The sequence below is a fragment of the Schistocerca piceifrons genome, chromosome 11, assembly GCF_021461385.2.
Source record: "Schistocerca piceifrons isolate TAMUIC-IGC-003096 chromosome 11, iqSchPice1.1, whole genome shotgun sequence".
NCBI lineage: Eukaryota > Metazoa > Arthropoda > Insecta > Orthoptera > Acrididae > Schistocerca > Schistocerca piceifrons.
Window position 1 is genome coordinate 88,574,246 of NC_060148.1, and position 23,725 is coordinate 88,597,970.

General features: G+C 40.7%; 1 protein-coding gene across 2 annotated transcripts in view; it reads left to right on the forward strand.

Annotated features, from left to right (window-relative positions):
* The window catches only part of LOC124720449 (dephospho-CoA kinase), a 48,813-nt gene that overhangs the window by 16,356 nt on the left and 8,732 nt on the right, over positions 1-23,725 (forward strand). The window contains exons 4-5 of one of the 2 annotated variants that reach the window (XR_007006160.1): positions 6,251-6,410; positions 20,292-20,729. Coding sequence is in view for 1 of the 2 variants with exons in the window: in XM_047245799.1 (XP_047101755.1) it covers positions 6,251-6,410; positions 20,292-20,486 (355 nt within the window). In the remaining variant the exon portion in view is untranslated. Of the gene's footprint in view, positions 1-6,250; positions 6,411-20,291; positions 20,981-23,725 lie in introns of those variants that run through there. The other variant, XM_047245799.1, reaches the window with a different exon arrangement.

Here is a 23,725-nt window from a genome sequence, read left to right on the forward strand (position 1 = left end):
ATTTCTGTGGTTGTTTCACACTGTGTTGCTTGTCTGTTATCACTGACAACTCTATGAAAACGGCACTGCTCTCTGTCCTAAAGTGAAAGCCGTTGGCCACTGCATTATCTGTGGGGAAAGGTAATGCTTGAAATTTGATATTCTTGAATATTTTGAATTCTCTAACAATTTCTAAAATGAAATGCCCCAAGCATCTAGCTCCAACTACTATTCCGTGTTCAGGGAACTCCAACTACCATTCCGTGTTCAGAGTCTTCTAGTTTCCGTCATCTGACCGTAGGAACTTTAGGAACCTTTGTACATTAATCACCTGTTTACAAATGACAGCTCTGTCAATGCACTACCCATTTATGCCAGAATCTACTCTGTAGGAATCAACATGGACTCCAGAAACAACGATCGTGTGAGACCCAACTCGCTTTATTTGTTCATGAGACCCAGAAAATATTAGACACAGGCTCCCAGGTAGATGCCATTTTCCTCGACTTCCGGAAGGCGTTTGATACAGTTCCGCACTGTTGCCTGATAAACAAAGTAAGAGCCTACGGAATATCAGACCAGCTGTGTGGCTGGATTGAATAGCTTTTAGCAAAGAGAACACAGCATGTTGTTCTCAATGCAGAGACGTCTACAGACGTTAAAGTAACCTCTGGCGTGCCACAGGGGAGTGTTATGGGACCATTGCTTTTCACAAAATATATACAAATGACCTAGTAGATAGTGTCAGAAGTTCCGTGCGGCTTTTTGCGGATGATACTGTTGTATACAGAGAAGTTGCAGCATTAGAAAATTGCAGTGAAATGCAGGAAGATCTGTAGCAGATAGGCACTTGGTGCAGGGAGTGGCAACTGACCCTTAACATAGACAGATGTAAAGTATTGCGAATACGTAGAGAGGAGGATCCTTTATTGTATGATAGCGGAACAAACACTGGTAGCAGTTACTTTTGTAAAATATCTGGGAGTATGCGTACGGAAGGATTTGAAGTGGAATGATCGTATAAAATTAATTGTCGGTAAGGTGGGTGCCAGGTTGAGATTCATTGGGAGAGTCATTAGAAAATGTAGTCCATCAACAAAGGAGGTGGCTTACAAAATGCTCGTTCGACCTATACTTGAGTATTGCTGATTAGTGTGGGATCCGTACCAGGTCGGGTTGACGGAGGAGATAGAGAAGATCCAAAGAAGAGCGGCACGTTTCATCACAGGGTTATTTGGTAAGCGTGACAGCGTTACGGAGGTGTTTAGCAAACTCGAGTGGCAGACTCTGCAAGAGAGGCGCTCTGCATCGCGGTGTAGCTTGCTCGCCAGGTTTCGAGAGGGTGCGTTTCTGGATGAGGTATCGAATATATTGCTTCCCCCTACTTATACCTCCCGAGGAGATCACGAATGTAAAATTAGAGAGATTCGAGTGCGCACGGAGACTTTCTGGCAGTTGTTCTTCCTGCGAACCATGCGAGACTAGAATAGGAAAGAGGAGTAATGACAGTGGCACGTAAAGTGCCCTCCGCCGCACACTGTTGGGTGACTTGCGGAGTATAAATGTAGATGTAGATGTAGATATGTGATACTACCACCATCTGTATATGTGCATATCATTATTCCATGGGTTTTTTCACCTCAGTGTAAATTAAATATTTTCAATTAATTCATCCCTTGACTGTAAATTTTCCTCTCGTATCCACCATAACGATGAATCAGATGTACAGCTTGAGCACAAAGTCTTCCCCTGATTATAACAATTTACATTTGATACCGTTACATTGGAGGGCAGCGTGGAAGGTAAAAATCGTAGAGGGAGACCAAAAGATGAATACACTAAGCAGATTCAGAAGGATGTAGGTTGCAGTAGGTACTGGGAGATGAAGGAGCTTGCACAGGATAGATTAGCATGGAGAGCTGCATCAAACCAGTCTCAGGACTGAAGACCACAACAACAACAACAACAACAACAACCATTACATAGGTTAGTGTTACTAGTTTATTTTAAAGACCACTTACGTTAGTAAACCTCAACTGTGCTCCCTTGGTAGCTCGGAGAATGTTGAGGCGGTATTCCAGTTCCTGCCATGTGTTTTGTAACATGTGTTCTGTCACCGTACCCACAGCAACTTGTATCCTAGCCTTCAGTTGTTGACATCAGCAACTGATGTGACTGTCCTTGATATAGCTCCAGAAAAAAAAGTCAAGGGGCGTAATGTCTGGAGAGTGGGGTGGCCAGGAAGTTGGATCGGTCCAACACCCTGCTCTACAGACGTTACACCCCTTGACTTTTTTTTCTGGGGTTATATCAAGGACAGAGTATTTGTCACACAAGCTGCTGATGTCAACAAACTGAAGGCTAGGACACAAGCTGCTGTGGGTACTGTGATAGAACACACGTTAAGAAACACCTGGCGGGAGCTGGAATACCGCCTCGACATTCTCCCAGCTACTGAGGGAGCACACGTTTAGGCTTACTTATGTAAGTGGTCTTAAAAAAAATAGTAACATTAACCTATGTAATGGCATCAAATGTAAATTATTATGTCAAACGGTTATTTTGCAATAAAGACTTTGTGCTCACCCTGTATATAGTGTGCTTGACTGAGTAACTACCAAAGAGCTTAGATGGCTTATGGTTGGAACATGAATGTGACTTTGATGTAATAGTGGAATGATGTGGAGCCAAATTTATAGCATTTTCCCCAGGATGCATGGTAGAGAATTTAGCCATTGCTGGATATAGTGGGGATCTTGTGAACATCCCAACAGCCATTGTATAAAATTTTTCACTGTATAAAAAGTTTGTAATCAGACTGACAAAAAGGCTCTCTTAAGTTAGGAGGAAAGTGACTGTCTGAGGGAGACCACATCTAGTAAGGTGGTAGTATTCCACCTGTTGTTGCCTTCAACGTTTGTTTAATAATTATAGATAATTTAATCACTAAAACATGGCTTCAGGTGGCAGGATTAATATTAAGAAATTGTAACACTTCAATTACTTTAGTATTCTAAGTACACTCACGTTGACTTATTCAGCATCTCTTTTATGTAAGTCTGCATTCTGTGGTCTAGTGGCTAGCGTTGATGCCTTTGGATTACGGGGTCCTGGGTTTGATTCCCGGCCGGGTTGGGGATCTTCTCTGCCTGAGGACCGGGTGTTTGTCCTGTCCTCATTATTTCATCATCATTATTCAACACAGTGGCTAGATTGGATTGTGTACAAATTGGACTGTGTAAAAATTGGGACTTGTACAGGTGCTGATGACCGGTCAGTTGAGCGCCCCCCAAACCAAACACCATCATCTTTCATACAATTGTTAGTGTAAATATGTCCTCCTCCTTTGATATGTTCATTTCTCTCTTTTATACAAACACTTGAATGGATTGTGACAGCAAAAAGCTAACCATCTAGTAAGACATCACAGGCAAAGGTGACGCAACTTGATGATGATAAAATATGCTAAAAAATTCCTGTTGACAGTGAATATTTTTAGGTTGCCCAGTACACTGCTGTCAATGGTGTGAGGGAAAAGACATATACATTATTTACTTTCGGAACGTCTGCCATTTCAGTAGCAATGGAACGGTGCATAATAGGCCACTGCGTTTTTGTGTACTGTACCTTCCTCGTAAATGCTGAGCCTGCAACATGGCAGATATTTTGTTGCCATTTTAAACTGCACAGTTCCAGTTTGGAATGTGACCCTGTGATTGAGGTACAAATCTCCGAAAAACAGGAAATATTTTTAAGTAGTAGTCACCAGCTCCGGGTAAAAAATCAGTGATACCTTCAAACATTGCCACTGTGAGAGAGGCAGTCATCTGGAGTCTGAGACAATCCACACATTGAACACACTGTAAATCAGCCTTGACAAAAATGTTTCATTTGGATTTAAAATTTCACCTGCATAAAATGCTAGTGGTTCAACAGATGCCTTGCTTCTGCAAGAGGTCTTTGAAGATGGTCCACATGCAGTAGTGTTAGTGAGCGATGACATCTATTTTCACTTAAATGGGTCAGTTAACAAACAGAACAATTGTTGTTGGCCACTGGAATATCTTTGTGTGGTTTATGAAAGACTTCCCCCCCTCCTCACATGTGAATGTGTAATCAGACTTTAAGTTTTTGGAGGGAATGGCACAACAGTGACCTCCGAATGTTATGTACGCAAGTGAAACATCTCTCTTCTGCTACAGTTATGGAGATGATTGATAAACACGATGAGACAATGTAACGTTGCATACTGCAAAGATAGCAATAGCTGCAGTGAGGAACATTTTCCCCGGACACCTCACTTCTTATTTCAGTGACATGCTGGTGCCATCGAGATCATCAGGCTTGTCCACGCGTCAATTTCTTGTCGGCTATTTGAAATAACATGTCTATTCCATCAGTCCAAAAAGTTTTGAGACTCGATTAATAAAAGTAGAGAAAAGTTAATGTAGTGATTTTAATGCTTCATGTTTTCCGCACAGTCTCCCCCTTGGGTACAGTGTACGGGACATTCATACAGCCATGTAAAACTGTCAGGGAAGTCCACTTTTTGGATGTCATTCAACTCTCGCGTCACATTGGCTGGAGTGTCAATTATGCTGTCAAAACATCAACTATTTATGAGTATTTTGAAGAAAAGAAAAAAAAAAAGAGGAGGTCACTTGGCGCCAGGTCGGTTAATATTGGGGATAGTTGAGATTTGGGACTTGTTTTTTCACTAGAAACTGTATTACAACTGAAATATTGTGAGTGGGTTTTGTAGTACAGCAAGAAGAAATCCCTTTCCTTGTTGCAGACCAACCCTCAGAATCACCCTGCACAACCAATCCATGATGCCCAAACAGTAATATACTACTGAGAATTTAGAATCATGCTGATGGGATTATACAGGGTGATTCAAAAAGAATACCACAACTTTAGGAATTTAAAACTCTGCAACGACAAAAGGCAGAGCTAAGCACTATCTGTCGGCGAATTAAGGGAGCTATAAAGTTTCATTTAGTTGTACATTTGTTCGCTTGAGGCGCTGTTGACTAGGCGTCAGCGTCAGTTGATGCTAAGATGGCGACCGCTCAACAGAAAGCTTTTTGTGTTATTGAGTATGGCAGAAGTGAATCGACGACAGTTGCTCAGCGTGCATTTCGAACGAAGTATGGTGTTAAACCTCCTGATAGGTGGTGTATTAAACGTTGGTATAAACAGTTTACAGAGAATGGGTTTTTGTGGAAAGGGAAACGTTCTGGACGGCCGAGAACGAGTGATGAAAATGTAGCACGTATCCAGCAAGCATTTGTTCGCAGCCCAGGAAAATCGACTCGCAGAGCTAGCAGAGAGCTGCAAATTCCACAATCAACTGTATGGAGAGTCCTACGAAAAAGTTAGTTATGAAACCTTATCATCTGAAATTGGTTCAAGCACTGTCTGCAGCTGATAAGATTAAAAGAATCGATTTCTGTGATTTTATCCTTGCTCAAATGGAAACAGATGAATCTTTCGTTTCAAAGATTGTGTTTAGTGATGAAGCAACTTTCCACACTAACGGGAAAGTCAACCGTCACAATGTCTGTATATGGGGCACTGAGAATCCGCGGGAAACAACTCAGTATGAACGTGACTCGCCTAAGGTGAACGTTTTCTGTGCCATTTCAGCCAATTAAGTTTTTGGTCCCTTTTTCTTCGAAGGTGCTACTGTAACTGGACTACAGTATCTGGAGATGTTAGAGAATTGGCTGTTCCCTCAGCTCGAACAAGGAGCACAACAATTCATATTTCAGCAGGATGGAGCGCCACCACATTGGCACTTATCTGTCCGTAACTACCTGAACGTCAACTACCCGAGGCGATGGATCAGCCGCCAGGCAGCCCGTGACAGGGCACTTCATCACTGGCCTCCAAGAAGCCCTGATCTTACCCCCTGCGATTTTTTCTTATGGGGGTATGTTAAGGATATGGTGTTTTGGCCACCTCTCCCAGCCACCATTGATGATTTGAAACGAGAAATAACAGCAGCTATCCAAACTGTTACGCCTGATATGCTACAGAGAGTGTGGAACGAATTGGAGTATCGGGTTGATATTGCTCGAGTGTCTGGAGGGGGCCATATTGAACATCTCTGAACTTGTTTTTGAGTGAAAAAAAAACCTTTTTAAATAAACTCTCTATGTACTCATTTATGCTAAAATGCAAATTGTCAGAAATCCACAGATATTTTGCATAAAACTTTGCTCCCAATGTCTCGACTGCTTCTAAGGCAACTGACTGTTGTTTTCAGTGAGGAGGACCTGCAGCTGCAGCGCCTGATGGAGCGTGGACAGATGTCGGAGGCGCGGGCCAAGCGCCGCATTGCTGCCCAGATGCCGCTCGAGGACAAGTGTCGGCGTGCACACTTTGTTGTCGACAACTCCGGCTCCGAGAGGGACACTCGTGAAGAGGTACGTTGTTTACGTGCGTAAACAGGTGTGGTTGTCACCAATCCCCCTCCTAACGTATGCGCGTGAACAGAATGGGGAAAAAACTACAGGAAAAGATCCCTGACAGGTGGGCTGAGGTATGAATTGAACTTTGAGTTAGGGATGGCACTGGACTAAGATAGTGCATACAGCTGTGTTAGTCACAATGCCAGTGTGGTATTCTTGATAACACACGTGCCCAGTAAGCAGGGGACCTGGGTTCAAACCCCATTCATGGCACAAGTTTTAATTCATTACTTCAGCTTCTATCCTTATTGAAAACAAAGTTGAAACTCACTATGTCTCCAGGAAAATGTAACTCCATCAGGTTAATAGATCCCTGAGAGGATAAGGAGCAAAGGAGCAAGACATACAGCCAGAAATGTGTGTTCTGAGGGAGAGACACTAACCTGAAGCCGGAGATGAAATATCTTTGACAGTGTCGGTTTCAGTGATTGAAAGCACATGGGAGAACACAGCAGGCAAGTGGGAATGTTGTGTCTGTTCAAGTGTTTTGGCTCCACTCTCAAGAGGTGAGTGGTGCAGCACCATCACGCACAGCCACAGTACCCTTCGTACTGCCGAAGGCACGTCTTCCAGCAGGGGAGGTGGGGCCACTGATAAGAAGCGCAGATACGCCTTGCCTGTGCACGTGTGGAAGGATGACTGACAAGGGGAGGCCGCCAATTGTGAAATTCAGATTCGATTCATACTGCGCATAATAAAAGCTCATGGCCAGAGGTGTAATGTGGCAAAGCACCAAGATGCACTTCTCAGCCGTTGTCGAGAAAATCGACAGTTAAAAGAAACCGTTGCCGTGAAATACTCTCTACGAGTAACAATTTTCTACAGCGTCGTGGCGCAGCGGTAAGCGCTCGGGTTTGTAATCCGAAAGTCGCCGGATCGAATCTCGCGCCATGCAATTTGTTTTTATTATTAATTTTTTGTAATTATATCACACAAAAACTATTAACAACAACACTCTAAAAGGATGAAGGAAATTTGGAAACTGAAGAAATCTAATACATTGAAGAGTAGCCAAAGTTGATTCATCGTACCCTCCAAATGGGTTATTAGAGAGAAAAAAAAACTATTAATGAATTGCTTATGCATCTTGGTGAAGGCGGATCGCTTTCCAATTGTACCGCCTCCATTTTTCCGTTTGTTCAACAGGGTGTACTAAAGCTCTCACGTCCGCACTGATTATATATATATAATTCCCGGCAATCAGTTGCAACAATTATGCATATAACAAGTTGTTGAAAGTCATTTGTCGTGGAAAAACTGGTGACTTCGAACATCATTATGTTTTCCGCAAACAAAGTTGTATTTCACAAATGTTATTAATTGTCTTCATAATGTTAACCACGTATAGTTAACGGAAGACGTAGAAACGATATTCCGAAACGAATACATATAGCGTAACTCAAACATTCGAATTAGAATAGAGACCCCATGAACACAAATTTGCTGTGGCAGGTATGAAATATAAACTCCGTTACTCGCTCGTTACACTTGAAGGACAGATGTTGAATGGGCCGAAACGAGCCATCGCATAACAGCGTAGTTGCCTGCTAACTTCGAAAGAAGGTAGATGCGGTCCCTAGCGCAACTTATAACATCGTCGAAAATCAGTGTGGATGTGAGAGTTTCCGTACACCCTGTTAAACAAACGGAAAAATGGAGGCGGTACAATTGGAGAGCGATCCGCCTTCACCAACATGCATAAGCAATTCATTAATGTTTCAATTACAAAAAACTAATAATAAAAAATAAAAAAATTGCGTGGTGCGAGATTCGATCCGGCGACCTTCGGATTACGAACCCAAGCGCTTACCGCTGCGCCACGACGCTGTAGAAAATTGTTACTCGTAGAGAGTATTTCACGGCAACGGCTTCTTTTAACTGTCGATTTTCTCGACAACGGCTGAGAAGTGCATCTTGGTGCTTTGCCACATTACACCTCTGGCCATGAGCTTTTATTATGCGCAGTATGAATCGAATCTGAATTTCACAATTGGCGGCCTAGCCCACAATGGTCACCAAAAATTCCCGTCCATACATCAATGCCGAGCTGGTGCTACCGGTTTGCTGCCACTGATTGGTGGGGATTCTCTGTAGCCCACAGGTGGATTTTCAGTGTCTCCATGACACGTACCGTTGAGTTAGACAACCTGTGACCATTTGTGCTACCCTTCTCTCTATACATTCAGTATACCCTGTTAGTCCTATTTGGTATGAATTCCAGATACATGCGATATTCTAGGATGGGAAGCCCTGTTTTTTGCAGCATTCTACCAGGGAACTGAAGTCTGCCACCTGCTTTTACCTGTTACTGAGCCCAATGTCTACAAATTGTTACATGCCGATACCTGTTAACTTGACTCGTTGATATGATTTTTCATTTTGTGAAGTGCAAGATTTTAAATTTCTCAATGTCCAAATTGAGTTGTCAATCTTTGCACCACTTTGAGATCTTATCAGTATCAGCTGAATATTTGTATGGCTTTTTTTCAGACATTATTTATGAACTGCACCATCTGTAAAAAGTCTGAAGTTACTGTTAATATCGTGTGCTAGGTCATTAATACTAAAACGACCAGATTTTTCGAACCCTCTAAAGCCACTGTATGGACAAAAATATCCCGTCTCTAGTTACTGCATGTACAGCTTGTTCTTAGACGTTTTATTTTGGGCGATGAGTATTTCTGTACTAATTAGCCACTCTAATCGTTTGTTGTTTTGTTGTCAATCTAAACAGTTACGCTAGGTGCTTAAAATCTGTTTTAAAATATTTTCAAGTAACAAAGTAAAAATTGAATATTTCTTTCATTTTTGTCCTGTTAAATATAGAAATACCTGAATATTGTTCATGATATCATGAAGAAATCTTGATTTTTACAGAAATACAGCCAATTCACAAAGTTTATAGTACAAAATGATATTACCTATATGTAAGCATAAACGCACAACGTACAATCAGTATATTACCATATCCTAATGTAGGCCTATACTTTGATACACATTGTCTAAAGGTAAACACTACAGTCTGTGTAAGTAAAAATGTTCCTTTTAGATTCCTGTTGTCTGTAGACTGATATTTAGAATATGTACCAACATAGGAAACTGTAAGAACATAGTCCTTGCAAACTGTTTTGTCAAACGACATACGTTTATATGAATTTTTCATCTGCGACCTTGAGGAGGAAATCTCATATTCTGATTTTGACGTTTGTTACTTCTCTGTAGATTTCCCAAGCATTGATGCCTGCTAAGTCTAACATATTATTAAAAATATGAACAGGTAACCTTCTTCCATCAGCTTTCACTGAGTACTTGCAGGCCATCTGATCAGCATCATCTGCTCCATACTTTCATTGTAACATGTCACTGTGTCAGGCTCTGACTTCGTCCCCAGTTCTAATTTGTACCACTGGATGCGAGGAACTGACAGTCTTTACATTCTTTCCACATTTTCCTCGATACACTGCGAGGATCGTAACATAGATTTTGATCCTCGTGAGCTTCCTTCGTCCACTCGGGCACTTTCCTTCTAATTTTGTTTATTGTAACAAGAAAGCTCCTTTGCTTTGTTTTCAGATGTACCAGTGAAAGTGAGGTGAAGAAGTTGTCATACCCAACATTCCTTCCTTTATGTAGATATTTCACTATAAATTCACTAAAATGTTCACTACCATGCTGAATTTCATCTTTACCAAGATGTGTAAAAACATTTCGCATATAGTTTGAACCTTTATTGACAGCTGTCTGGTGCTGCTACCCATCCTTGAGAGTTTTGAAGCCCTGAACTGAGTGAAGTGTCACTATACTTTAACAGGGACAACTGCTCATCAACACAGATATATGGACCAGAATATTCGGGCTTTGACAGTTTGCTATGAATTCCTCCTATATGTCTTACATAAGAGCAAAATTGTCCCTTTTTATTTACTACGGCCATGTCAACTTCAAATTGAACCTGAGGAACCTCTTCATTTTCCTAAAAAACAATGTGTCAATACAGCTTTGTAAAACTTCATTCCCCACTTCTATGATCAAAGATGCTCCAATTTATTCCTTTGGATCCAGTGCCACCCCTAACATACAGACTAGCAATAAATGTGTCAAACTCTTGTAATGGTAACAACTGTTCTTTGCTGCACAACATTCTTCACAGCTCTTTCTGAATATGTTCGAGAACAAGTTTCTCAGTAAACAAATGCCAGGCACTAAATACAAAATCACTGAACACTCCCCTTCTTGTGTACAGAGACGGACCAGAATTCTCCCAAAGGATATTTTGCTGTGTCAGTTTCCAGGAGCTCAAATATTGGGGAGAATTACTTCCCTCTTTGTTTCATCAGATGCCTGTACCTCTGCTCTGGCAGACAAATTACTGAGAAAGCATCCTTTACCTGAATTACATGACTTTTTAGCAGGTCCATCGCTGTGAAAGATGCCACTCTTACAATTTCATATCTATGTTATGGCTACAGAGACAATAATATCTGCCAACACTGGGTCGTAATAAGCAGCACTTAGTTTATTCAGAGAGACAAAAATGTCATGTCAGTGATTTTAGGTGTTGTTGTAGTCTTCAGTCCAGAGACTGGTTCGATGCAGCCCTCCATGCCACTCTATCTTGTGCAAGCTTCATCTCCCAGTACCTACTGCAACCTACATCCTTCTGAATCTGCTTAATGTATTCATCTCTTGGTCTCCCTCTAAGATTTTCACCCTCCACGCTACCCTCCAGTACTAAATTGGTGATCCCTTGATGCCTCAGAATATGCCCTACCAACCGACCCCTTCTTCTAGTCAAGTTGTGCCACAAATTTCTCTTCTCCCCAATTCTATTCAGTACTTCCTTATTAGTTATATGATCTACCCATTTAATCTTCAGCATTCTTCTGCAGCACCACATTTCGTAAGCTTCTATTCTCTTCTTGTCTTAACTAGTTATTGTCCATGTTTCACTCACACACATGACTACACTCCATATAAATACTATCAGAAAAGACTTCCTGACACTTAAATCTATACTCGATGTTAACAAATTTCTCTTCTTCAGAAACGCTTTTCTTGCCATTGCTACTTTACATTTTATGTCCCCTCTACTTCAACCATCATCAGTTATTTTGCTCCCCAAATAGCAAATTCATCTACTACTTTGTCTCATTTCCTAATCTAATTCCCTCAGCATCATCTGATTTAATTTGACTACATCCAGTTATCCTCATTTTGCTTTTGTTGATGTTCATCTTATATCCTCCTTCCAAGGCACTGTCCACTCTGTTCAACTGTTCTCCCAGGTACTTTGCTGTCTCTGACAGAATTAGAATGTCATCGGCAAACATCGAAGTTTTTATTTCTTCTCCATGGATTTTAATTCCTACTTCGAATTTTTCTTTTGTTTCCTTTACTGCTTGCTCAATATACAGATTGAATAACGCTGGGGATAGGCTACAACTCTGTCTCACTCCCTTCCCAACCACTCCTTCCCTTTCATGCCCCTCGAGTCTTGTAACTGCCATCTGGTTTCTGTACAAATTGTAAATAGCCTTTCACTCCCTGTATTTTACCCCTGCCACCTTCAAAGTTTGAAAGAGAGTATTCCAGTCAACATTGTCAAAAGCCTTCTCTAAGTTTACAAATGCTAGAAACGGTTTGCCTTTCCTTGATCTATCTTCTAAGATAAGTCTTTGGGTCAGTATTGCCTCACGTGTTCCAATATTTCTACAGAATCCAAACTGATCTTCCCCGAAGTCGGCTTCTACCAGTTTTTCCATTCGTCTGTAAAGAGTTCACGTTAGTATTTTGCAGCCGTGACTTATTAAACTGATGGTTCGGTAATTTTCTCGCCTGTCAACACCTGCTTTCTTTGGGATTGGAATTATTATATTCTCCTTGAAGTCTGAGGGTATTTCACCTATCTCATACATCTTGCTCACCAGATGGTAGAGTTTTGTCATGGCTGGCTCTCCCAAGGCTGTCAGTAATTCTAATGGAATGTTATCTACTCCTGGGGTCTTGTTTCGACTGGGCTAAGAAATATTAAATGTCATGAACCTTCATTCACCTCCCAAACCAATTAGGTGAGGGGGGAGATGTTAAAATTTTGCTGTGGTTCAAAAATATCCTGTCAGGTAGTTCTCGTGTTGATGTAGAACATGCATGGCAAGAGTCCCAACACACATCACGAGGGCATGTCCAAAGTTACTAGCACATCTGTCAATAATTCTCCATCCAAGATAACAAGTAACATCTTCCCTTCCAAGAAATTTTCAATGAAGTCACAAATTTTGCTCACTGCCCCGTATACTCATATGCTTGATAATAAGTGTAGGTGTGGTAGAAGATCGAATGCTTTTCAGAATTTATGTAATGCTACATTTATGTGACTGCTTTGATTCATGGTTTTCAAGATGATGTGTGGAAAGTGCACGTTAGGTTTCACATTATTGATGATTTTTCGGAATCCGTGTTGGTTGGCATGGAGGAGGTCATTCTGTTTGAAATACTTCATTACGTTTGAGCTCAGAATATGTTCTAAGATTCTACAACTAACGGATGTCAAAGATATTGGATCACTTCTGCTGCCCGTCTTGTAAGGCAGGTGTATTTGTGCTTTCTTCCAACCACTGGGCATGGTTCTGTGTTCAAAGGATCTACAGTAATTTATGGTTAAAAAAGGGCAAACTTAGATGCGAATTTGGTATAGAATCTGATAGTGATTCCTTTAGGCCCTGGAGCTTTATTCATTTTTAACAGTTTTAGCTGTTTCTCAACACCACTGGCACTAATATCTATATCCCCTATCTTTGCAGTGGTGTGAGAAATTAATGGGGGCATTACTTCTCTATTTTATGTTGTAAAGAAGCATCTGAAAATGGAATTCAGCAGTTTTACTTTGCTACACTCAATTTCAGTGTATATTACTAACCTAGATCATGGAAGATGAATGAGCAGATGACTGTTTAGAGGGTGGATGTGCAACTACTCACAGAAGTCAAACGTGGATTGTAACTACCATCTGGCAGCAAAACTCAGTAGCTATTCTAATGCATTAACACAGAACAGATTTATGCTAGAAATCAAATTATTTCCAATTTTGGCCACGAGGGGCAAATCTGGCACTGTGAATGCAAGAAAGATGTTTAGAAATGTTTCCATATATAATGGTTAGGAATGGAACATGGGCAGGAAAACTCAAACAAATGAATCATAATGTTGGTGTCATTATTAACTGCTGTTACATAGTTTGTTCAATATCAGCATCAGAGAAGATTATGAGATCCTGTTCAGTGGAAATTGTGCACCTGGTGACCAATACTGGAACTAATTCCCCCCCTCCCCCCCCCCCCCCCCCCCCAGCAGAAATTGGTTCTGCATTAACGCTTTGGAATATCTACAAAGTTTCGCTGCCATACTATAATTACAGCCCACATTGGGGCTCTGTGAGTAGGTGCACTTTATTTATAACCACATGATATTTATCATGGTCCACTTTCTTGATGGAGACAGAGGGGTGTTACGTGAATATCTCTGATAATATGTTTATTTTTCCTTCCCTTAACTTTTGTCTAGTCTAAACTTTGTTTAGTATCTATAATATTATTTTTTCCTTATCTTCATTTCATTTTGCTACTATCACTCGTAACTTCTAGATGGCTACCTATAAACTAATCTACATGTAGTTTACCTAGGTGCTTTCTTTATTGTGACAGAAAAGAGCAATAGGTTTTCTTTATTTCAAATTTTGTTGACGTATTTTACAGTTATCTTAATACCCCCTGCTATTAGTACTGTTACAACAACATATAATGCCATTACAATAATAATATAATGGAAGGAAACATTCCACGTGGGAAAAATTATATATAAAAACAAAGATGAGGTGACTTACCGAACAAAAGCGCTGGCAGGTCGATAGACACACAAACAAACACAAACATACACACAAAATTCAAGCTTTCGCAACAAACTGTTGCCTCATCAGGAAAGAGGGAAGGAGAGGGGAAGACGAAAGGAAGTGGGTTTTAAGGGAGAGGGTAAGGAGTCATTCCAATCCCGGGAGCGGAAAGACTTACCTTAGGGGGAAAAAAGGACGGGTATACACTCGCATACACACACATATCCATCCACACATATTCAGACACAAGCAGAACTCCGGAGATGGGAACTTGCCCTTCAATATATTCTCTTTTCTCATTACCCACCAGGTCTCAACCTCCGCTAATTTCAAGTTGCCGCCCCTCGAACCTCACCTGTCATCTCTGCCCAACCTCTTTGCATTTACATGTGTCGGCCTGTGTCTGTATATGTGCATATGGATATATGCGTGCGTATACCCGTCCCTTTTCCCCCCTAAGGCAAGTCTTTCCGCTCCCAGGGTTGAAATGACTCCTTACCCTCTCCCTTAAAACCCACATCCTTTTGTCTTTTCCTCTCCTTCCCTGTTTCCTGATAAAGCAACCTTGGGTTGCGAAAGCTTGAATATATATATATATATATCCTCTCTTCTCGTCATCCGCCAGGCCTCAATCTCCGCTAATTTCAAGTTGCCGCCACTCATATCTCACCTGTCTTTCAACTATATCCTCTCTTCTCGTCATCCGCCAGGCCTCAATCTCCGCTAATTTCAAGTTGCCGCCACTCATATCTCACCTGTCTTTCAACAACTTCTTTGCCTCTACACTTCTGCCTCGACTGACATCTCTGCCCAAACTCTTTGTCTTTAAATATGTCTGCTTGTGTCTGTATGTGTGCATGGATATGTGCGTGTGTGCGAGTGTATACCTGTCCTTTTTTCCCCCTAAGGTAAGTCTTTCCGCTCCCGGGATTGGAATGACTCCTTACCCTCTCCCTTAAAACCCACTTCCTTTCGTCTTCCCCTCTCCTTCCCTCTTTCCTGATGAGGCAACAGTTTGTTGCGAAAGCTTGAATTTTGTGTGTATGTTTGTGTGTCTATCGACCTGCCAGCGCTTTTGTTCGGTAAGTCACCTCATCTTTGTTTTTATACATTACAATAATAAGCAATATAACTGTTACAATTGTAAAAATTCCATGTTACTACTACTGCGACCACCACGTATCTTTTCAGCAACTACTACCACTGAAAATTATGTTACTAACACCACTACTAATACTTCTACTGCAATTTTATGTCATTATGTTAGCACAATTGACCCTCAAAAAACATTTAAATAGCATAAAGGCTCCAATACAAGATCAAGCAGTTTATCAAACTTCACTTTTGTCAAACATTTGACCGTAAATGGTGCTTTTGGACGTGTTTGTCAGGCATAAATAGTGTTTGATGTATTGTGAGAAATTTCGATTGATGGAATGTTTGACAAATGGCAGACATTGTTTGTGCCAATGTTTCACTGCATTTGTCTAGTGAAAATAGTTTTATTACAATTTTTTCTCCCTGTATCTTGAATTTCCACAGCTGTTGAAACTATGATCAAAGATAAAAACAAAGTAATACTGGCAACTACCAGGACTGTATAGGTGTTCATCATTCCCAGCCATATGTTATACAGGAAGAGGTAATGAACAAAATCAGGTTATTAACAGTTTCACTGTCCATCTGCAGAGAGTTGGTATAATCATCATGTTCGGAACGTAACATTTCCATAAACACTTTTTCGTGTCTGTATTTCTCTCTCCTTTTAAGTCATTCCCTGGACCACTATCATGTTTTGTTCTTCTTCTTTAAACACAGTGCCAAAGTCAGAGTAAGGACTGCTTTGTCTGCATTTGTGGCCATTTTCGCAACTGTTATAATTCTCACGAACATGAACAGCGTCTGTTTTGAAATGAGGTTAAACTGACAAACATTGTTTGAATGTGTATAGTCTTGCTTTCCATATCTGTGGCTAGACGAGGATGAATTTGACAAATGAGTTTGCTCATTTATGGGGGTGTTAATGCTTTGTGAAGCTTCACTATTTCTCTTTATTGTAGTCAGAGATGGGCCTCTCTCTCTCTCTCTCTCTCTCTCTCTCTCTCTCTCTCACTACATCTACTAGTATTGGAATGTATCTAGTTTCTCTTTATGGTCAGTACCCTGTCGGGTCCAGCAATATTTTGCTGCTTCCAGACAATATGGCAATGGATTAGAGTGCATAATTTATATTTTAATGAGTCTTGTCAGCCTTCTTCGGTAAACTTATGGCTGCCTCCCTTCATTTTCATATTAAGGGGAGTTAGAACAGATTTTTTTTTTTTAAGGATTTTTATCTCATTATAAAACCCGGTAATTTTCCGAATAAAATGGTATATATATCACTTATAAACTCACACGGGAAGAATTTTATTTTATTTTTTTAAATATAATCTACACTGGTTGAAAATGTTAACATTTTTATGTGCATTACTTCAAGATCCAATAAAATTATTTTTTTATATAGAAGGATAGAAGGCTGTGGATTGTTGTGATATAAAAGTTAAATTACATGTTTGTATTGGTAGCACTGTTGATAACATTATCGTTTCATAGTATAAACACGCAGTGTGTGTCAAAGTGCTAACGTTTTTCTGAGGAAAAGTGGTGAATAGATTGGTAAATCTCTCAAAAAGTTGATGCCAAATTGAAGTGTTTTTAAGAAATGTGGGTTTGATGGTAATAGATCTTCAAATAAAGGGAAACATTGTGTTCAACATGTGGTATGTCAAGATACAGACAATGAAATGCAGGCAAACTTGTCAGTATCTAGAGAAACACCCATTACTGCTTTGAAGATTAAAATAAAACATTATGATACACAGTCTTCTCAAAATGAAAGTGATGCAGATGGTAGGTTATGTTATATTCTGATAGCCTTAAACGTCCTAACAAGGGTGTTAGGTGAATATGTGTGTGTTGTAAAATATGTGGAGGGCCAGTTAGTTTACATGAAGACAGTGAGGTATCAGATGGGCTAGCCAGGAAACTTATCATTAATTGTGCCAGTTGTAAATATACTCATTCATTTTGGAATTCTGATAAGTGTATAGATAATTTTTTTGAAGTAAATGTTAGGTGGCTTTATGGATTGAGAGGTATTGGCAAAGAACTCACTGCAGCAGAAGCAATGTGTGCCGTGATGAATATGCCACGCCCACCTTGTAACATTGACAAGTATTCAGGATGTATTGGAGCTGCTGTGGAATCTGTTGCATGCGAGTCAGTGAAGGGTGCTGCAAACGAAGCTGTTGAAATAAATGATGGTATGAGTGACATACCAGTAGCTTTTGATGGCACTTGGGGTAGAAGTACGGCTACAGTTCTAAGAATTCTGTTGCTACGGTGACCAGTGTGGATACTGCAAAGGTAATAGATTTCCAGATTTTAACCAAACATTGTTATAAGTGTAAATCAGGGAATGAAGAAGGGCATATCTTTGACAGAAATTATGAAGGAATAGGTGGTGGTATGCAGGTCTCTGCAGCTTTTGATATTTTTAGACAATCTGTGAATGAAAGGGGAGTGTGTTACACTAAGTTCTTAGGTGATGGAGACTCAAAAGCATATAACAGTGTAGTAGCCACTCAGCCTTATGGTGAGAAGATTACCACAAAACTGGAATGTGTTGGTCATGTCCAGAAGAGGATGGGCACCAGGTTGAGGACGTTGAAACAAAGTTTGAGAGACAAGAAAGTTTCTGATGATGGTAAAGCCACAAGGGCAGGCTTACAGGCAAAATGATGAACTACAGCCATATTATGGGATGGCCATTAGAAATAATACTGAAGATTTGTTGAAAATGAAGCAGGCAGTATGGATTACTTTCTTCCACAGATTGTCAACTGATGAAAAACCAGTACACCACCTTTGCCCTCCTGGACCTGATTCATGGTGCAAGTACCGCAGTGCTCAGTACTTACACAGTTCATACAGCCATAAACATTCCATCCCAGCAACAGTCATGGATATCGTAAAACCTATTTACAGAGATCTGGCAAGTCCTAAATTGCTGAAGAAGTGTCTACACGGTCAGACTCAAAATCCCAATGAGTCGTTCAATAATCTTATATGGACTTGCTTACCAAAAACGTTTTTGTTGGAATGAAGACACTAAAGTGGGTGGTCATTGATGCTGTTATTGCTTTTAATGGTGGCAACATTGGTAGGGTGAAAGTGCTACAGCATATGGGAATTAATTCTGGAGCAAACTGCACCAGAGAACTTGAATGTATGGACAAGGTTTGCATTAATAAAGCAGAGTTGGCCACTAAGGAGTGCAGAAAGAAGAAAAAAAACTTGGAAAAAGGTCAAGAGGATGATATACTGTATGGTGCAGGGTGCTTCTGAGTGACTAAAAATAAAAAATTAAGCATATATTAAGTGAGTTACAGTCTTTTGAAACTTTAGAAGCCGTTCCTGAAAATTTACATTCTCTGTTGCGTTTTTCCCTAAATCTCAGAAACCACTTCGAGTAGAGTATTCAAATTTTCGGGGAGTAATAACATACATATCCTGAGTCTACTGAACTAAAAGAACAATATAGTATTGTGTATAATCAAAATTATTTAGGATGACGTACAAAAAAAGTACCCCCAATTTTAACCGTGTAGTTAAAAAATACACAGAGGCTGAAATGCAGTTATTGTAGTACAGTAGACTCAGGACATACAGTTTAATGTCCTATAAAAGTTTTATGTCAATGGCTACAGTGGTTCCTGAAATACAGGGAAGCCAAGTCACTAAATTTAACATTGCCGGGATAGAGTGTTCCAACTTCCCTTAAGGGTCTGAGCGATCGTAGACCTGTTGAGATTTGTTGTAATTCTACATCTACATCTACATTTATAATCCGCAAGCCACCCAACAGTGTGTGGCGGAGGGCACTTTACCTGCCACTGTCATTACCACCCTTTCCTGTTCCACTCGCGTATGGTTCGCGGGAAGGACGACTGTCTGAAAGCCTCCGTGCGCGCTCTAATCTCTCTAATTTTACATTCGTGACCTCCTCGGGAGGTATAAGTAGGGGGAAGCAATATATTCGATACCTCATCCAGAAACGCACCCTCTCGAAACCTGGCGAGCAAGCTACACCGCGATGCAGAGCGCCTCTCTTGCAGAGTCTGCCACTCGAGTTTGTTAAACATCTGCATAACGCTATCACGCTTACCAGATAACCCTGTGACGAAACGCGCCCCTCTTCTTTGGATCTTCTCTATCTCCTCCGTCAACCCGACCTGGTACGGATCCCACACTGATGAGCAATACTCAAGTATAGGTCGAACGAGTGTTTTGTAAGCCACCTCCTTTGTCGATGGACAACATTTTCAAAGGACTCTCCCAACGAGTTTCGACCTAGTACCCGCCTTACCAACAATTAATTTTATATGATCATTCCACTTCAAATCATTCTGCACGCATACTCCCAGATATTTGACAGAAGTAACTACTGCCAGTGTTTGTTCCGCTATCATATAACCATACAATAAAGGATCCTTCTTTCTATGTATTTGCAATACATTACATTTGTCTATGTTAAGGGTCAGTTGCCACTCCCTGCACCAAGTGCCTGTCCGCTGCAGATCTTCCTGCATTTCGCTTCAATTTTCTAATGCTGCGACTTCTCTGTATACTACAGCATCATCCGTGAAAAGCCGCATGGAACTTCCGACACTATCTACTAGGATCGTGTTGGGATCTTGCTTACCTTACCTCTATCACAATATCTGTCGGTTGTAGTTACACCTTGTTTTTTGTGAGACAGCATGAGTTACAAGATTTAAGGTAACGAAGTCCTCTTTTTCTCCAATTATGTGATAAACAATTTTATGTCTTAAAGGCTGCCTAGCAGCCCTCGCTTTACCTTCAACTAGGGGACATTACCACAGGGGACGTCTGACTTTTTCTGACAGGTGGTGCGCATCATAAACACGCTGCGCGCCTCGCGTGCTCACTGGCGCCTGCGCCTGCTGCTCATCCTCGGGGCCACGGCGGGTGTCGCGGGCGCCGCCCTCGCCGCCTGGTGGTGGTGGTTCGCCACAGGAACGGCGCACCGCGGAGGTCGCTCTGCCGGCCGGCCCGGTGTCCTGGAGCCGCTCAGGAGGTAGTGCGGAGCACGGTACGGGAGTTCGCCACGTCGGGATGCGGCAGGCTGGAGGCACTCCAATCGCTCCTTTCGAGAGGACTGACGGGGTGAAACGCCTCCCGCGTGCCGGCGAGAAGTGCCATTCTGTGAGGTAGTTTGGACTTGTGCCGGTGTCTGCTGCAGAGTTTCGGGAGGTGTTTCTCGTAGTTGTACGGGTTTCATTCCGTAAACCTTGCTATTAGCGCGCGCGTGTGTGTGTGTGTGTGTGAGCGACAGTGATTCTTAGAGAAACACCAGTTTGTGTCATTTCTGACTCCTTAGGTCATTCGTACATCCACTCTTACAGTGTGTATCTGTTGTGACTGTACGTGTTTATGCTTTAAGTTGTACAGAACCCACTACTCTGCATTGTATTATTCTGCTCATTTATTGTGGAAACCGAGGCAGGCACATAATTGAGATAATTGTTCTTGTAAACAACAGACAGTGTATCTAAATAAACAATGTTTGTTTGCATACTTGTCTTTCACTCGATTGGAATTTGGAAATGGCACAAGGATAAAGTGGCAACGAGTAGGATTGGGAAGAACCAGTCTCACAGAGATTGTCGACACAGCTCAGTGTGAGAACGATTAAACTGCCGTGATTTGAGAAACAGTTCAGCTGGTATCTGCTTTCAGAATCCTCGATACTTTTCTCCCTAAAAGTTTTGTGGCATATTTCTGAATACAGCGGTGGATACTCCCTGTTCGAAATTAGTATATATAGTGAAGAGAGGAGGTGCTGAGTTATAGGTAGCACATGCAAAGTTCACAGAACTACTTGGACAATTTCATGATTGTTCAATTTTTAAATGGTATGTGTGACAAATGAATTCCTAAATCTTTCTGTGCAAGCTGCCAATTTCTCTTATTTTTATCACAATAAAGAACAATGGAATATCCAGGATGGAATAATGACAATAGGAAAAGGACAGATTGCTACTCAACATAAAGTGGAAATGTTGAGTCGCTGATAGGTTGTGCCTATCTTCAACTCAACAACTCCACTATATGGTGATTACTAATGCGTCCTTTTGATAATATTGTCATTATGTTATCATAATAATTATTCCTCCCTGTATAATTGGGAGTCGAGAAAATGTTTTGCTCGCAGCGGACGTTAGTGATCAAAATTTCATGAAAAGATCTCATCATAAATAAAAATGGCTTTCTCTTAATCACCCAAACTTAAGTGTGATATCCTATTTTGTGATAATACAAAACGAGCTGACCTTGTCTGAAATTTTTTGATGTCATATGTCAATTCTATCTTATAAGGATTTCATACTGCACAGTAAAACTCCAAAAGAGGTCAGACGAGTGTAGTGTAGGGAGCCTCTTTAGTAGATTTCTTGCCCCTTCTAATTGTTGTGCCAATAAAACTGTCTTTGGTTCGCATTCCCAACACCAATTTCTATGACAGTTAGAATTTTTAGCAATTGTAATACCTAGGTATTTAGTTAAATTGACAATCTTCAAATTTGTGTGATTTATTATGTAACAAAAATTTAATGGATTTTTTAAGTGCTGGTGTGGACAATTTCTCACTTTTTATTGCTTAGGGTCAACTGCAACTATAAGCTCCATACAGACGTCAAATCTAAATTTTGCAATTTGTTTTGATGTTCTGATGACTTTTTTAGACGATAAATGACAGCATCATGTGCAAACAATCAAAGGTGCCTGCTCAATTTGTCTCCTGAATTGGTTGTATATATTAAGAACAGTAAAGAGCCTATAGCAAATCCTTGGGAACATCAGATATTAGCTCTGTTTCACTCAGTCACTTCCCATTAGGTACTACGACCTGTGACATTTCCAACAGGAATTCGTGAATCCAGTTGCACAGCTGAAACATTACCACATAATTTTATTAGGAGCTGATTGTGAGTAAAAATGTCTAAAGCCTTTTGGAAAACTAGAAGTAGGGAATCAGCTTGGGATCCCCTGTCGATAGCACTCATTATGTCGTATGAGGCAGTGGGTTTTACAAGAATCATATTTTCTGAATACAATCTGCTTGTGTCAATAGAGTATGCCCTTAGAGGTATTTCATAATACGCCATCAGTTTCCTTTGACTAAAACTGCAAGCACCAAAACCTGAAACCAGCTTGCTGTTCTGAAAGCCCTGTTTAGTCAAACAGAACACTTTGTACGCATTGTATACAAAGCATTCAGTTCCCTAGACTCTCGCTGCAAGAACCACTCACCCCTCCTCGTAGAGTGTGTACGCATAAATTTTTTGGACCACCGTCCTTTGTTGGGGCCGTGTGTGCCTACTTTGATCTCGCAGATGACAATCTGAGGTTAATTTACATAACACGTCGATATTTTTGCATTCCACACATATCTTACACTTGTTGAAGTGTGTGCCTGCTAACAAGTACAACACTGTCTACAATCTACACCTACACTCTGGAAATAACTGTGAAGCACACGGCGTATGGTACTTTTTATTGTTCTGTACACGATTTCCTTTGTATGGGCTGAGTGTGGAAAGAATGACTCCCCGTACGTCTCTGTACGACCTGTTGTTGTAGTCTGATTTTATATGCACTGGGATAGATTTGCAGGGGGCTGAAGACTATTCATAATATCTGTCCCAAAAGACAGTTCTTGAAGCTTTCTAAATAAGTTTGTGCTGAATGTACTCACAGGGGGACCGCATGAACTTCCCCTCACCAATTTGATTTGTATTGACAATGTGTGTAGGAGATATCTAGGACTTTAACACATCTAAACAGAAAGCTACAACCATCAACCGTTTTTTAGAAAATTTAGTTTGGAAGTTGTGGGCGCGCTCGTGTCGTATGGTTTTTAGGACCACTGTTGTTCATAGAATCTGCAGCTGAGCGAGTAAGCGCTTTGTTTCATAATTGTGAGGTCTCTGGATCGAGTCTCATTGCTCCCTTTTTCTTCTGGCCCCCTCCCCCCTACCCCAATGATGGATTTATTATGACTATGCAAAGTATTGATATTTAATAATTCATTTACTCTTTTCCCAATCTTTAACATGAAAAAAGGAGAAATAGTTTTTTCTTAACCCTTTAGTTGGTTAACACGGAAATAGTATTAAATTTCTTAAATTAGACATATGTGGTCATGTAAACAATTTTTCGTTCATTGTTTCAAAATAAAGTATGTTAGTTGTAAGGGTAACTGGCCATAAAATACATGCGAGTGCTACAATCCAAATACTACAATTTTGTTCCTGTCTCT